The following is a 16,298-nucleotide window of genomic DNA, read 5'->3' on the forward strand; positions in this document are numbered from 1 at the left end:
GGATTTGCACGCTGGCCAGAAACTGAGAAATAACTCTGCAGTCATTATGCAAATCATGCACTACCAAAGGTCAGGGAATTGCATAAGTGAGAAATAAATGTTCAGTTATGGTTTTGCAGTTGTATAACATCCTTACTGTTTGACATGGGTGAGTCTGTGCCAGTATAATTCCTGGTAAATAGGCTCTTCACGTCTCAAAATAGCAAAATTTTTATGCATGCTGTACTTGTATGTGTATATATAAATTACACTTTATAATAGCTGTTAAACCTCTGATGTTCAGCCAATCATGTATAAACCGGACAATCGTGCCCACACTAATTGTTTACATAGTGGATACCTCCTACTGGGAAACTAATTGCTAATGTTATTTCAGCTGCACATTTTTGAAAAACTTTTTATTATATTACCAAAATATGGTGCTCTTGAATTATATCTGTTCATATTGTAGGCTGTCTCATTTACAGTGTACCGGAGACTGCCACTCATCTGTGTTTTGCATGTTGAAGCTATTCATAATATGGTTTATGAAAATAGGGCCCCATATTTGGCACCACGGGCAGTGCATTTTGGGGGAGTGGTTGTCATTCTCTCGTGGCTAAAATCTCTTGACACTTCTGTCAGGGTTCCCTCCCCACTCTGAACTCTAAGGTACAGTTGTGGGGACCTGCATGAAAGACCCCCTAAGCTTATTTTTACCAGCTTAGGTTAAAATTTCCCCAAGGCACACGTTTTTTGGTACGCTGCCACCACCAAGTGATTTAACCAAGAATTAGGGAAAGGACCACTTGGAGTTCCTATTTCCCCAAAATATCACCCCAAGTCTTATACTCCCTTACCTGGGGACGCTTGAGAATAATATCCTAACTAATTGGTTAGAAAGTGATCACAGACCCAAACCCTTGGGTCTTAGGACAATAGAGAAATTAATTAGGTTTTTAAAAGAAGGATTTTATTTTTTAAAAAAAGGTAAAAGAATCACCTCTGTAAAATCAGGATGGAAAATAACCTTGCAGGCTAACAAAAGATTCACAAACACAGAGGAACTTCCTCTAGGCTTAGTTCAAAGTTACAAAAAACAGGAATGAACCTCCCTCTAGCAAAGGGAAAATTCACAAGCTAAAACAAGATAATCTAACACACCTTGCTTGGCTTTACTTACTATTTTTGTAATATTAGAGACTGGTTCAGGATTGGTTTATAGGAGAAGGATTTTTTTAACTGATACTTTTTTGCTTCCCAAGAGAACACACTCAAAACAAAGCCACCCTTCCCCCCCAAGATTTGAAAGTATTTTTCCCCCCATTGGTCGTTTTGGTCAGGTGCCAACCAGGTTATTTGAGCTTCTTAACCCCTTGCAGGTAAGGAGAAATTCTCAGCTACCCTTAGCTATATGGTTGACAACTTCCACCACAGTATTTTTTCTAATTTCGTAAGCAGTAATAACCGCACAGAAATGTCAGACTTGTGATCTCATTGATTACGGTAAGTAGATAATTTTCATTTTCCTGTTGAAGCATTGCTGCCTTCGCACAGAAATAATTTCAAAACTGTTTAGCTTTTAAGTGTTTTCTCTCCATTAGTGTTTGTAAACTACATTTTGGGCAAAGCCTGTTGGAAGCTCTCTGCATTCAGATTTGCTGAGTCACACTTAATATTAGTCTGGTAGTATGGATTTCAGATAGCTGAGCCATTCCTTCTAGCGAAGTCTGCAATGGCCTGGACTTTGTGCTGTAAACAAGGCAGGATACTATATAATTTTTATCTCAAATTGCACATTCTTGTTTTGTATCATGTGTAACAGTGACATTGCTGAAGGAAATATAGAAAGTACATTTTGACTCCCAAATTCCCTGGTCTAATAACGTTTTAGCAATTTTTAAAAATTAACGTGAATATAAATATTGAATAGAATTGTCCAAAGGGATTTTCAAATAAATGTTTATATTTTATGACCAACTTCTATCACAACTATGTATTTTATAAAATGAGGAAATTGGTCTTATTTCTTTCTTTAACTGGTTAAATGGGAAAAGTGCATATGGTTTTCTATTTAAATCTATTGTGTGTTGTGATTTTTATTAATTTGGGATTTAAAAAAAACTCAGGCCCTTCAGGGTGGGTTTTTAATCATGTTTGTATTATCATAGCATTTCAGTGTTTGTTTTACCCATTTCCGGCCTCAATCAGCTGTCCCACCTAGATAAGTACTCGCCTGCTGCATCTTCTTTTATAGCTTAATTTTAATTGTTTATATTAGTAACCCATGAGTTCCTTAATATCATAATCCACTTTCTGTGATGTTTGCATGAATAATTTTTTGCATGGCAGCCTCAGGTTCTGTTCAGATTATTTTAGATCAATTAGTTTGGGGGTATTTTACATCTCGTAAAAGGACTCATTTATTTTTGGGTTATTTTATTCTATTTGAAAAGCTCTTTACTGTAACACTCACTTGCACACATGAAGCTTACTTGTTACCATTTTGTTGTCATTCAGTTTATTTTCCTAAATAATTAAACAACATTTTGAATAAAAATTTATCTACAGTGTAGTTCCTCAGTTTCTCTGTGTCATTTCATTTTTTCTTTATGCATTTTGTTAGTCAGCCTATCAGAAAATGTGAGCATTGTGGTCACCAAATATCTATCTTTAGGTCATTTTATAAAGGTCTTTTCTGAGAAATTTAGGGATATTAGTGTGTGTGTGTGTATACACTATAATATATAAATATTTTCCTGTCTTTAGTGGTATAAATATGACATCCACCTTCCCATATAGTAAATGCGTAAATAAATAAGATAGTAACACTAGTAAGGCCAGTGTAGCAACACTGCATAACCTGACAGGAGAGAGGGGGTGTCTTTCAATTGTGTTAGCTTACGGCTACAAGATGGTGAGCTAACACCACTTCAGACGTATTAGCCTGCATCTTAACAGTGCTTTTCAAACATGCCAAGTTATCATGATTGGAAAAATGCGCCCATTTTGCTTGTTGAGACATGCCCACTTATTGATGTTGCTTGTGTAAGGAATGTAATCTTGGACCATGGTCTGGCCGAGACAATAGAAGAAATTAGAAATTAAGCAATTCTAGTGCAGTAGCCTGGTACTTGGAGGAAAATAAACAGTCTGAAATGAAAATGGGTATTAAAAATTAAGTATAAATTTCGATTGCATTCATAATTATGGCGTTCTTGGTAGTAATGGTATAATTGTTTCTGTCGTGTTCCATTATAACCCAGTTTCCACACATACATAGCTCCATAATAATTTTTCTTTTGAAGTGGGCGATAAAGTATAGAATTGGGAGAGGGAGAAGGAAAATACAAGGAAAATCACTCATGTTTTTGGTATTTGTACTCACCAATAACTTACAGATGAATCAAAAAATTCTCAACTTATTTTGTGGGTAAGGTACTTTTTGAGGAAGTTTGTTTCATATTTGGAAGGAATAAGTGATAAGCAATTGAAAATCGGTTGTGAGCATACTCAGCGTGTAGCTGCTACAATTTTTGAAGTCTAATGAAACCTATTTTCCATTGTGATCTCACAATACATATTTTGTCGGCCTGGCCTGGCCAGGGACTGTTACACTCATTCTGCTACTGGCACAATTTGCAGGAACATGATTGTAAATGTCCCAAAAGCTGAGGAGGGGAATAAGCAAAATCTCCAAAAAGTCTGATTTAACATGAAGGTAAAAGACAAATCCAAAATTCAGTTATAGAAAATTAATATCTTGCTGGTTGAAGGGGATTTGAACATTTTTTTTTGTTTGTTTTTGCTACCTTTGTAATTGGTTGTACATCCTAACTTTTGCATTTTAAAAACAACCTTTTGCCATTAGGAAAAATACAACCAGTTATATGCTTTGCTACTCTGTTAACCCAGCCTTGCAAAAAACTTTCTCCAGCAGCAGAGGTTTGAACTATGAGTGATTCATCAATATGAAAACTGGGACCCATAAATCACCACTGGTGCAGCATAACTGTATTGAAGCAACAGCAATGATGGATTCTGTAGTTTAGAAAAGACTCGGGTGGATTTTTATCACCATGTTGTCAAACCTTGCTCATAGTATAGAGGCAGCCTAAATGTTAACAGTAAGCATAACTGTCTTTCATTTTTTTACTTGGATCCTACAATATCATTTATACTTCGGTATTTTGGCTATTTTTTGTTCTAAATTCATTCAAAGAGATGAAGAAATGGTACATGTAGTTTGAAGATGACCCCCTTCCCATCAACCAAAAGATCTATCAAGAGAATGATGCAGCTCCCCTCCAGTAGGATGATGACCTTGAATGAGGCCTCCAGCTCCGATAAGTAATAACAGGAAGGGTGGAAGTTTCCCCTCAGAGCAGCCTCTCCCCCCACCCCCCAAACTCTTACCTTAAAGAATTGGTCGAGCCAGTATGCTGCCAGGCCTAGTGCTAGTCCATCTTCCTACCAAATGTTGCACCAGGAAATTCCAGTTCCAAGCCTAACAACCCCCAACGATGCAGTTACAGATAATGAATGGTATTAGGAGCGCTCCCCCTTCTGTACTTCTCATGAATAAGCTCCACCCTGCCCACAATACCAAATAGAAGTGGCAGAGCAATTGTCTGCCATATACCTAGAATTTTTTGGCTTCTATTACAGGTTGACCTTTCTTCCCAGGGATGGGAAATTTGTGATCCAAGGCCACCTGCATTGTAAATATTTTGGAAGGGCACAGATATGTTCTGTTGGGATGAGTTCTCAGTGTAGTTTCGAAATACAATGCTCCAAACTATTCTATGATACATAAAAATTTCAGAAAGCAAATGTAAATGCATTTAGCCATTTCAGTTTATATCATATACTGGATGTGTGACTTCATTTTGCAATATGCAGATATCAGAACATAAACAGTTTTACAATTTTTCGGATTTATTCGTAAAAAACGCCAAGTTGTATATTGTAGCCATTCAAATCAATATGAACAGGTTTGGATGACATACTAATTATTGAATTTATATCACTTTGGTGGAAAATTTAGCTTTTTTGTAGAATGGCTAATTGTTTAAATCCCTTGATGTTTAAATATAGTTTTTCAAAACTATAATTGTTTTTTTTCTGCACAATTACTCCCTTTAATTAAAATTACTATAGCTTATGTGCATTACCTCTTCCAACACCTATGAAGGATTGTGTGGCGTCATAATTTTAAAATATTCTTTGCTATCTGGAATAATGTTGCATAGCATATGTGCTTAAAATTTTGTCTTGGCTGTGTCGTCTTAAAGATATTTTTTAGGGTTGTTTGAAATGTCAGAACTTCATTCTCAAAAAAAAAAAAAAGTGGGGGGGAAGGTGCAACGGGAAAAGACATAAAAATCTACATTTTCCTTATTTCTGAATCTAAATCTAATTGCTGTTCTATGACAAAAGTACCAACAATTCTCTTCTGTGTTTACATGCAGCCAGGAGCTATGGGCGGAGAAGAGGTAAATAAAATAAAATAAAATAAAAATGTGTTAAAGGTTTTGCCTGCCAAATTATGGGTGTGGGAGAAACAGATATTTAGTGCTGTTCATGTTGACAATATATCGTCAATTTTTCAATCTCTTTGGTTCATCAGTGGCCATAAATATCTCAAATGATATTTTTTTACTTTGTTTTTCAAAATATATCTCTTAATTCTCATAATTTAAAACAGTAAATGATGATTTCTAGTCAGTAGTTTCCAGTTTATTGCTTAAAAATGATTCTTATGTTGTTTGTGTTCTGTGATTGATATGCTGCTTTTAATATTGTTTAGTGCTCCAGAGGGGGAAATAAGTTCAAATTTTCATTGTATTTTTTGAAAATGTAATGTTAACTGGTTCATTGATAAGCTTCAAAAGGAACACTTTTCTACGTAAGTGAGATATGTTTTAAACAAATTAAACAAATGAAGGAAAACTTGATAAATTTAACACTTGTATTACATCTCAACATTCAGGAAACTTTTCTACCTTGAAACTGAAAATAATAATTTGCAAAGATAGTACATCATCTATCTTAAAGTGCTGCTACATATTTATTCTTGGTGGACAACATCAAGCTTGTTAACCACCCAACTCTGCCCCCCCCCCCCCCAAACCGTACCTTTAATTTACCCTGTATGTAGATACACACAGTGCTGTTGTGCCATGAGATGTATTACATTGTAACTATCTTGTGCCTCCTATAAAAGCTATTGCTGTGTTTCTAGTATAAAGCTTTTTTAAAAATCAACTAAAGAGAAGCTCTTAAATTTATGTGAGCTTATTGAATTATCCTATTTTTTTGTGTCTTGATGAATTGCTAATTCAAACCCTACACATGTGGTATAAGAGAAGACCAGATACATGAGTCAAATGACAATGGTACACATAGTAATTTGAGTGAGAGCTGACAACTTCAATATTTGTAGATTCTTGAAATAAGAACACTGCTATAGGACAATGACTTTTAACTTTAAGTGAATTTAAAAGTCATGAAAATGAGCAATTAATATAAATGATATTAGCCAACAATAATGAAATTAGACCACTGGTAAGGAACTGTAATTCTGAGGCTTGAAGCACGGATTTATTCCAGTTCCAGGCTTTGAACCGCCTTTTTTTACTTAACTAAACTTTCAGAAACTTGAATGAGCTTTTTAAAATCATTTTTTCTCTTTTTATTTAGAAAATCTTTTAAGGGAAAATATAGATTTAAAAAAAAAATCGACAACAGCAATTAAAATATTTTTCTTTTTAACTGGCTTATTGACTATAAAATATAATGCTGCAGATTGTAGATTTTGGCACCTATAACGCGCAAATACTATCTGTTGTGGATACTATAACATTATTTTATCTTTATTTTTGATTGCATGGCACTGAAATAATTTAAAAATGCAATTTAGTTGTCTAGGCAGTGAAATATATCACTGACTATATCATGGTGGAGTATTTTATTTTATTGGGTGCAATCTAGAGTTTTGCATCACATTGTGAAAGAAAACTGAAGACTTAAGTGGACAGATCAGTATGTTGGTAGAGGCTAGACAGGTATGTAGATTGCATGAGCTTGTGATTTGAAATTATGTAGGGAGACCGTCTTGGCCATAGAATTTGATTACAATTAAAGCTGGAATTTTTAGTAGGTTTTAATAACTAAGTGTCCATCTTGCATTTTTAAATTGAATATCTTGGCCCCCCAGGGGAAAAATCTCTAGTTAGGTGGGTAATACATCAACATGATAAACCCTTCAGTGCATTCATTCACTGCCACAGTACTCCTAGTCCGTTATATCATGTTACTGAAGCAACCATTAAAAAAAAAAGGAGTACTAGTGGCACCTTAGAGACTAACCAGTTTATTTGAGCATAAGTTTTCGTGAGCTACAGCTCACTTCATCGGATAATGAATGTAGTCATAAAACAAGGGTATGGAACAGTGGACCCCATCTATGCATGTGAGCACTGGGAATGCAGAAGAAAGTTTATCTTTTAAAATTGTGGAGCCCCCTCCAAAAATTATAGCAATTAAAACTTTAAAAAAAGGTCACTTTGATACCATTAACCACTCTTGTATCTCCAGGTAGAAATTCCAATTTACATGTCTTATTGAGTGAGTGAAACTCCTAGAATGTGGCACTAACTATGGTGACTGTGTGACAGGGTATACAATTAAAGCACTATGAAACTTACAGTAAAGGCAAAAAAAACAAACAAACCAGACCCAAGTTCTAACAGTTGTGACTCCCAATATCCTTTCTTCACCTAAAAGATCTGTCTTCATCCCATCTCAGTTTCTTCCTGTGTGAAATACTTGTATCTACAGGAATTGGTGGAGTAAAGAACTGTTTATTTTTGTTAGTCTTGCTCTTTTGATTTCTCTTGAAATGTGCCTCCATTTTTTCTGTCTTAGTCAACTGCCATATAAAACTAGAAATCACCATATTATATTATATGTTTATGCTTTTTCAGAACTATGAATTCATATATATGGGAAATTGCTTTAAGCATTGAGCTGTCTTATACATATAAAACTTTTCTGGAGAGACTATTTCATTTATATATAAATTTTATATATAAAATATATAGATAAAAGGTTTTAATGAACCCTCCCAAAATTATAGCAATTAAAACTTTCTTAAGTTTCTGATTTATTATTAGAGAGACAAGGTGGGTAAGGTAATATCTTTTACTGGACCAACTTCCGCTGGTGAAAGAGACAAGCTTTTGAGCTACACAGCATTCTTCATGTCTGGGAAAGGTACTCAGTGTCACAGCTAAATACAGTAGAATCTTAGTTACAAACACCAGAGTTACGAACTGACTGGTTAACAACACACCTCATTTGGAACCGGAAGTAAACAATCAGGCAGCTGCAGAGGTGCACAAAAAAACAAAAGCAAATACGGTACTATGTTAAATGTAAACTACTAAAAACTAAGGAGAAAGTTTTAAAAAAAAGATTTGACAAGGTAAGGAAACTGTTTCTGTACTTGTTTTATTTAAATTAAAGATGGTTAAAAGCAGCATTTTTCTTCTGCATAGTAAAGTTTCAAAGCTGTATTAAGTCAATATTCAGTTGTAAACTTTTAAAAGAGCAATCATAATGTTTTGTTCTGAGTTACAACCTCCCTTCCCGAGGTGTTCATAACTTTGAGGTTCTACTGTACAAGGTTGAACAGCTTGTTTGGCATAAGGAGTTCACCTTGAATGGTCTCTTACAATATGTTAAGTAAGCAATTAATACCTATTCGGCCTAGGAGAAAGGAGGGTTAGTGGCTTACAAAGTGTTTGTAATGAGCCATAAATCCAGTATTGTTGTTAAGGCTCATCTTTCGAAAGGGTTGTGCAGGTTTCCTTTGAGGATGAGGACAGATATGTCAGATATAGAGTGATCATTTTTGAAAAGTGTTTGCCTACAGGTGATAGTGTTTTTGTTTTAATTTTCTGTTTGAGTTAATTCGAGAGCATTGTGATTGTCTCGTTTCACCCACATAGTTATTGGGACATTTAGTGACTGGATGAGGTACTCTACGTTTTGTGACAGGCATGTGAGGTGTAAACTGCCCACTTCACATGGAAGAGACCATTCAAACATATTAACTTCTTATGCTAAACAATCTGTTCCACCTTGTACTTAGCTGTGACAGATTACCTTTCCCAGACCGGAACAAGAGCTCTGTGTAAACTCAAAAGCTTCTCTCTCTCACCAGCTGAAACTGGGCTAATAAAAGATACTGCTTTTCCAACCTTGTCTCTCTCCTATCCTGGGACCAACACAGCAAACAGTGGAAGATATCCTTTATTTTTGGTTAACATTTTATGTTTTGGCAGCTCCTAGAGACCAATGAGGTCAGGGCCTTGTGCTAAGTGCTATATCAACATATAGTAAATGACAATTTCTTAAGTTTCTGGTCTGTGATGGCAATTCTTTCTGCCACCATGACTATTTAGGTTTTTTTTTAGTAGCCTCTAATGAGAGACTTTGTCAAAGGTCTTTTGGAAATCTAAATAAATTAGGTCAACTGTTTCTCCTTCGTCCAGTATTTTATATGACTGGTCAAAGAACTCCAATGGATTAGTGAGATATGATTTTTCTTTGCAGAAGACATGCTGGTTATACTGTGTCATGTCATGATCTCCAGGGTGTCTTTTAATTCTATTTTTAATTATTGTTGCAACCAATTTACCAGGTACAGAAGTAAGGTTTATTGGTCTATAAGTTTCTGGATCATCCCTAGTGCCTTCTTAAAATATAGGCTCAACGTTTGCTAATCTTCAGTTATCTGTGATAGTAGCTGATGCCCTGTTTTTGCTACTAAGTAAGTCACTTTATTCTTGAGTTCCTTCAAAACTCTTGGATGTATTATCTGGATCAGGTGATTTATTGCTTTTTAGTTTTTACTGGTTCCAGAACCTCTTCTTCTGACACCTCAATCTCTGTTACTGCCTCATTATTGTTGTCCAAAAATAGTAGATTGGGATAGGCATCTCCTCAAAATTGTTTGAAGACAATTTCAAGGAAATAATTTAGTTTCCCAGCATTATCCTTCTCTTCCTCAATTTCTCCCTTTTATCTATCCCATGGTGGTCCAGCATCCAGTTGTTTGCCAGGATTTCTGCTTCTGATATACTTTCTTGTTTTTAGATATTTAGTTATTTGCTCTTGAAATTGCATCTTAAGCCTCCAAATTTCCTATACACATAGCACACAATTGCAACTAAATCCTGTGTGTTACTTCAGGCTAAGTCAAGAATAACCTCTCCTGTTGTGTGCTCTAAATCTATCAGTTCCATGAAACAGTTGTTGAAGGTTTTGAAAAATTGCTTCTCTAAACCTTGTCTCACTGTGACATTTGATTATTACTATTATATTTGACTATATATGGGTAAAGTCCCCATTATCATTTTATTAGACTTTGCCTCTTTGATCTCTATCAACATTATGCCCTCAGTATCTTTTCTGCTCCTCTGAAAGCTGTTAATATAACCCTACTAGGATATTTGTCGTCTTAAAACTTGGGATTTTTATCACCAGTTAGAATATTTATCTTATTGGAGTGTATGCAATCTTTTTTAGGTTCAGCACTACTGCTCCTCTACCTTCTTGACCTAATCTGTCCTTTCTGTATAGTTTCTAGCCAGGTATTGCAGTATCCCATTGACATTTGCGCTTTCACCATGTTTCAGTGATGCCTGTTATGGCAAGGTCTCTTTTCATTGCCTGACATTCTAGTTCATATGTTTTTGCTTTTAAGCATCTCATTTGTATGTAAACATCTATAGTTTTTATTTTTGACCAAGTGCCTATTTTTTTATTTAATTTTTTAGTATGAAACCTTGTTAATTTAACAGAAATTACCTCTGATCTTAACCTGTCCCTGCCCAATTTCTAGCCTATCCTTTACTGCTAAATACAAGGGATATCTTTGTGCTATTGACATCTTTTACCTGACTTGAGTGCTCCTCAGCACCTATTGGCTTTCTGTTAAGCTCCCTAAGTTCCTGTTTTCCTCCGTCCTATACCTCCCTACTTCATTAATAACAATATGTACCATAACCACCAACTCCTACCTAGCACTATCTGGAAGTCTGTTTAGATGTCTCATAAGATCCAACATCTTTGCACCCAACAAAGAAGTTAATGAGTGTTTCTTCTGGTCGCTGCATACCCAGCTATCTATATTTATAATAATCAAATCCTCTACAATATGTGTTCATCTTCCAATTACAAATCAATCCCCTCGAGCGACTGACTCACTGTGTGAGAGGGAAAATTCAGCCACATCAGAGTTTGAACATGGGTCCCATCTAAGTCTCTCCCCATCATGAGACTGGCTTCTTCAGCTGCTCAGGGAAATCAGTTCAAAAGTGGGCAAGTTCTGTGATGTTCCTTATATGTAGATCCTGCATCCCTCTGCTCCTCCACTTCTGCAACTCTGGACTGCAGATATGCTGTACTTTTGGCTATGAGAGTCATGAGCTGTTTACATTAGGAGGGCACAAGCCAAGTAGTTATTTGGCACTCATTCTTTGCAGTAAACTGGGTAGTACCCACCCTGAATATTCTGCTGCTGGGCTACTACTCTCATGGTCAAACTGGGTGTTAACAGTGGGTAATAGCTTGAGCTAAGTGTAACTTTTCTTCAAGTAGAGAATAATGTTTTTTGTTTGGTTGTTTTTTAGTGATTTATCTAAGTATTTGAACAAGGACTTTTAAAATATTTTAGCCTGCTAACAAATTAAGCTTCTTGCTACACCACCTTACCCAATTTCCACTCAGTTCAAACTCCCCTGTGCTCACTTTGACATTTGCCTCTCTGTCGTTAGAAAATACGTTGTGGGGAACCATTCGGCAGTGAAGTAGCCTAATGATCTTGTGTATCTTTCGTAGCATTAATTTATAAGAATCAGTAAAAATATTTTTTGTTGAAAACTTCACAGTAAAGAGTTTTGAGAGGGTCTGTCTTAAATTTAAATCTCACTCACAAGCTCTCTGAATAACAGTGCTAGACAGTATAAGCAGATTATTTTCCTTGCTTTCATTTGTTAGCCAGCTGTACTTAATGGTTTCCATATTTACAGCTGAAACATTTATCTCAAGTTAGAAGAAATACCTATTTTTATACTTAAAGGTTATCCAACTGTAGCTTTGGGAAAATGTAAACAGCACCTATAATAAAACACTTGCTTGATTGCTGGCTATTGGCAACAGTGGAATGTCTTTAATAGAAGAGTCTGTTTTTTAAGATCGTGAGCTAGTTATAATTGAGAATTTTTGTTGCACATTTATTTTTGTAATTTGACTAAATAGGTAAAGAAAGGGAGAGCGGGATTAAAAACTTAACTGCTTTAGCAATGCGCTTATAATTACACTGAAACATGTTTTACCTAGCTACGTGAAAACCGACCTATCACTTCATTTTATTACAAAAACAAAGGCAACTGTAATCTTGCACACGTTCAATAGCTGATTTTATAATCTAGATAGTGATGGACACCAGCATATGAGATAGCTGAGCTCTTACAGCTTATCCTGTAAACATGACCACATATATTGTTTCCTACCACCAGCAGTGCTACTGAAGACAGTAGTACTGATGGTGGTGGTAGACCATGTGTGGTACCATTTGCAATATCTGGCCTTTAGTGTAAACTGCTAATTCTGTTGAAGTAAAACATAACTTTAAAAAAAAAGGCAGATTTAAGTAGGCCTTGTTCTTAAAGGAACATTTATTTCTCCAGAAAATTTTAACTCTAGAAACTCCCAAATCTGTTACAGGTCGGTCTTCACTCTTTCCTTTTGAAGATGGCTTCCTAGACGACAGTCATGGTGATCAGTCTTTATCATCGGGTCTCAGCTCTCCAACTCGCTGTCAGAATGGTGAAAGAGTGGAACGCTATTCTAGAAAGGTGTTTGTTGGAGGTCTGCCTCCTGACATTGATGAAGGTACTGTGACTCCGTGATGTGTACAATTGGTGGAGGTGGGAGCTGGTTTTCTTTTATAAAAATCCTGACTTTTCCTGGCTATGTGGCTGGTAGTGTGTTGTGATATTACAAAGGCAACTTGAGTTTGGGAATCTGCTTGGAATTCTTGCAGATTGCTCTAGGTCTGGCAGTCTCTGTGGAGGAGTGATGGATTGATATGCCCTAGTAAGCATGTAACCTCCACAGGAATGGCGTGTGCCTATGTGCATAAAGTGTCTACCTACATAAAGTGAAGAAATTGATGGAAATACAGGGTTAAATGACTGGTGAAAGCCCTCAAAAGTCCTGAACTATTCCATCTCACAATCTGGGGGAAAAAAAGAAAGGGAAAAATGGCAGCCTATACTTGTTAAATATGTCCACTGTTGTAATAAAAATGGGTTTTAGTTAATACAATGACTCTCCATTTACTTGGGTATTTCTAACAGATGTTTACGGTGAATCAGTTGATAAATGTGACCTATTTAGTGTTGTTGCAAAAAGATATTTAGGTTATTGTCAACAATCATTTTTGCGTTGTGTATCTGTTTTATTAATAAAACACCTATTTTCACCACAGTCCATTGTGGATGTTCTTCAATTCCCGCCTACCACACCAAGAATCCACCATTAACTAAGCATATACAGGAATTTAAGGATGCGTCACAAGGGAAAGAAAGGCTTTTTTGAAGTTGACTTTGTAGTAAGCCTTTTGCTAAACCATGCAATACCTTTATAAAGAAATAATATTAAACATCAAACACTGCCAAAACACTGCCCTTCAGACCTTTCTGCTGATGGATATGTTGCTAATATCTGTCTGGTGGTGATTATATTCAAGTGTTGTTTGATGTAGAAAAATCTGTATTTTTTTCTCTAAATCAGTGAGACAAAATTTAGTTCTGGTGAATCAGAGCTGTTCACACAATAAAGGAACTTAACCCCACCTCCTCCCCCATGCCCTGTATTCCCATTGGACTTATTTTGACCAAAATGTTTGAGTCTTGAGTTTCTGTTTAAGCAACTCCAACAGGAACAGAAGCCAGAGCTCCAACCCTTTGCTGTGAGTTACAGTTGATAAAGCTCTATTGGAATGCATAGTACAGGGAATTTTTAAAAATAATGAAATCTTATTATAGACTTAGTCTTTTCCTTTCTTCCAGATCCATTTGTTTAAGACTAATCTTCCTTCTATAAAAAGAGTTGCAAAAACATTTCAGAAAAGTTACATTTCCATGCAAAATAAATAGCCTGTAAAAGTGGAATAACTTTTTTTTCCCTTTTGGTTGGTTTGGTTTTTTGGGTATGTTTGTCTGTATTTAAAACAGTGATTAAATGATGTTTGTTTGGTAAGCTAATTAGGTATTTGTGGTTAAAAGTAGAAATAGGCCTCAACCAGAATTCAGGGTTAAGATCAGTGTTTGCAGTACACACTCTTTCTAATAGATCAAATGCAGTTACTGATTCTTAGTATCCCATACTCTGAGAAATCTCAGATCCAGATTTTGAATCCCCGAAGTCTGAGAGTTAAGATGGTTCAGATTTGTCTTGTTTTGTTTGTTTTCAAAAAATAATGTGGCAAATCTGTATGAAGGCTTCTGGTTTTCATCATTACTACTACTAATACAGAAAATTATGTCTTGTAACCGTGCTGCACATCTGCTTTTAGTCTGTGAAGTTACATAGTGAAAGGCAAAACTAGTTTTGCACTACTTAAGCAACAAAGTATAGTAGAGGTAAAAAAGCATATTTATTTCAAGAAGGTTCACGTATTCATCATTTTGCTTTTTCCTGTTTTTCAATAGCTTCAGAAAATTCAGTTTCTAACATTTTCTTAAGCAAGAATGTTTGTTTTGCCACTTTTAATCTTCAGATTTTCTTTAAGATTCCTTTTATTTGTTTTTGTAGATGAAATCACTGCCAGCTTTCGTAGGTTTGGACCTCTAGTGGTGGACTGGCCTCACAAAGCTGAAAGCAAGTCATATTTTCCACCTAAAGGTAATTAGCTTAAAATAAGTCTACACAGGCTGTTCTGGAACAAGCAAACGCCTGCTGCTGCTGCTTTAAAAACATTAAAGCCATTAAAACAAACAGCTTTGACCCTTTAAGGTGGTTGCAGTCTCTTTCAAGTAAGATTCTTCTGCAGATACATTGTGTATAGAGGGGGGAAATTGCAGTCCATGTAACAAAGTTTTTTTTGAAGAGTGGATCTACGGAGTCCCATTTGAGTTGGACTCTGCTAGTGGAGGTTGCTCAGTTTAGTGAATCAGGAATTTGTATTTAAGCTAGTTTTATTCTGGGGGGAAGGTTGCAAAATTTCTCCTGTTAATTGAGCTCTGCCAGTTAATAGCAACAACAAGAATGTTAATGTAAACAAGGCTTCCATGTCCTTGAAATTTTTGAAACAATGTCGTTTAGACCGGTTTGGGGTTGGGGAGGTGGTGGTTTGGGAAGGTTTTTTGGCTTTATACAATTTGGCTTTTATTGAATACCCACAGCTCCTACATTTTTGTAAGTATTATACAGCATACCATCTGTAGCCACAAGGGTGGGTTAGCACTCGTATTCTGAGATCCTTCCATTCTCCCCTGGCCATGAATATTCACAATTGTTCTTAAGGCTGGTTTGGCAGCACATTGTACTGTGTTTGGTCCCTGAGCTAACACTCCTACTATATTTTTTAGGTGCACTTTTACGTGCAAATAGCTACTCTTACCAGATGTTTTTTAAACAGATTGAGGCATGGTAACTTCTTTGTGACAAGTAAGTCTCCTGCAAATACCATTTAGGACATTTCTGTCTCAAAAGAAAACTGCTATCAGTGGTTATTCTATAACATCTGCTCATGGATAAATAAAATGAAGTGAACATATGCTTTTGAGTGTAGTTCCTAAAAGTTGCAACTAACTAATGTAGTGCCTTACACAGGTTTTAGGTTCTTTCTAGTCAGAATTCTTATTCTAGCTTTAGCCAAGAGGTAAAATGAGCTCCTACTTGACCTGATATCTCCAAGACCTCCACAAGTTTGTTTGCTGTGACTTTGTGAATAACTAATTTAATTACAAATTTGTTGCAGATTAACCTGAGACTTTATTAGTTAGGATCAGATTTGTTCTGTATTCCAGGAGGCTAAATCAGTCTACTGTCAGACTTGTAAAAATGTTTTTGAGTAAGATCTATTTTAGCAGAAGACAAGGGAATCCAGCTTCTCTTCTATTTCTGTCACGATTCTATTATGGGAAACAGCTTTCAAAGCCCCTGCCAGTTGCTCTAGAATGTCTGTCTGAAAGTGCTAAACAGTCAGTCCCAACTGTTCCTGATTATTTATAACTGGC

At 35.9% G+C, this 16,298-nt stretch overlaps 1 protein-coding gene across 19 annotated transcripts in view; it reads left to right on the forward strand.

Moving 5' to 3' along the window:
* Window positions 1-16,298, forward strand: part of CPEB3 (cytoplasmic polyadenylation element binding protein 3) — a 181,886-nt gene that overhangs the window by 101,597 nt on the left and 63,991 nt on the right. For 8 of the 19 annotated variants that reach the window (XM_037904945.1, XM_037904942.2, XM_037904947.2 and 5 more), the window contains 3 exons: window positions 5,451-5,474; window positions 12,778-12,945; window positions 14,872-14,961. The exons of 3 other annotated variants lie outside the window; for them this stretch is intronic. In XM_037904945.1, the coding sequence (XP_037760873.1) occupies window positions 5,451-5,474; window positions 12,778-12,945; window positions 14,872-14,961 (282 nt within the window). The remainder of the gene's footprint in view (window positions 1-5,450; window positions 5,475-12,777; window positions 12,946-14,871; window positions 14,962-16,298) is intronic. 8 more of the 19 variants (XM_037904946.2, XM_037904948.2, XM_043552382.1 and 5 more) reach the window with 2 other exon arrangements.

This window comes from Chelonia mydas, chromosome 7 (genome assembly GCF_015237465.2).
Source record: "Chelonia mydas isolate rCheMyd1 chromosome 7, rCheMyd1.pri.v2, whole genome shotgun sequence".
Taxonomy (NCBI): Eukaryota; Metazoa; Chordata; order Testudines; family Cheloniidae; genus Chelonia; species Chelonia mydas.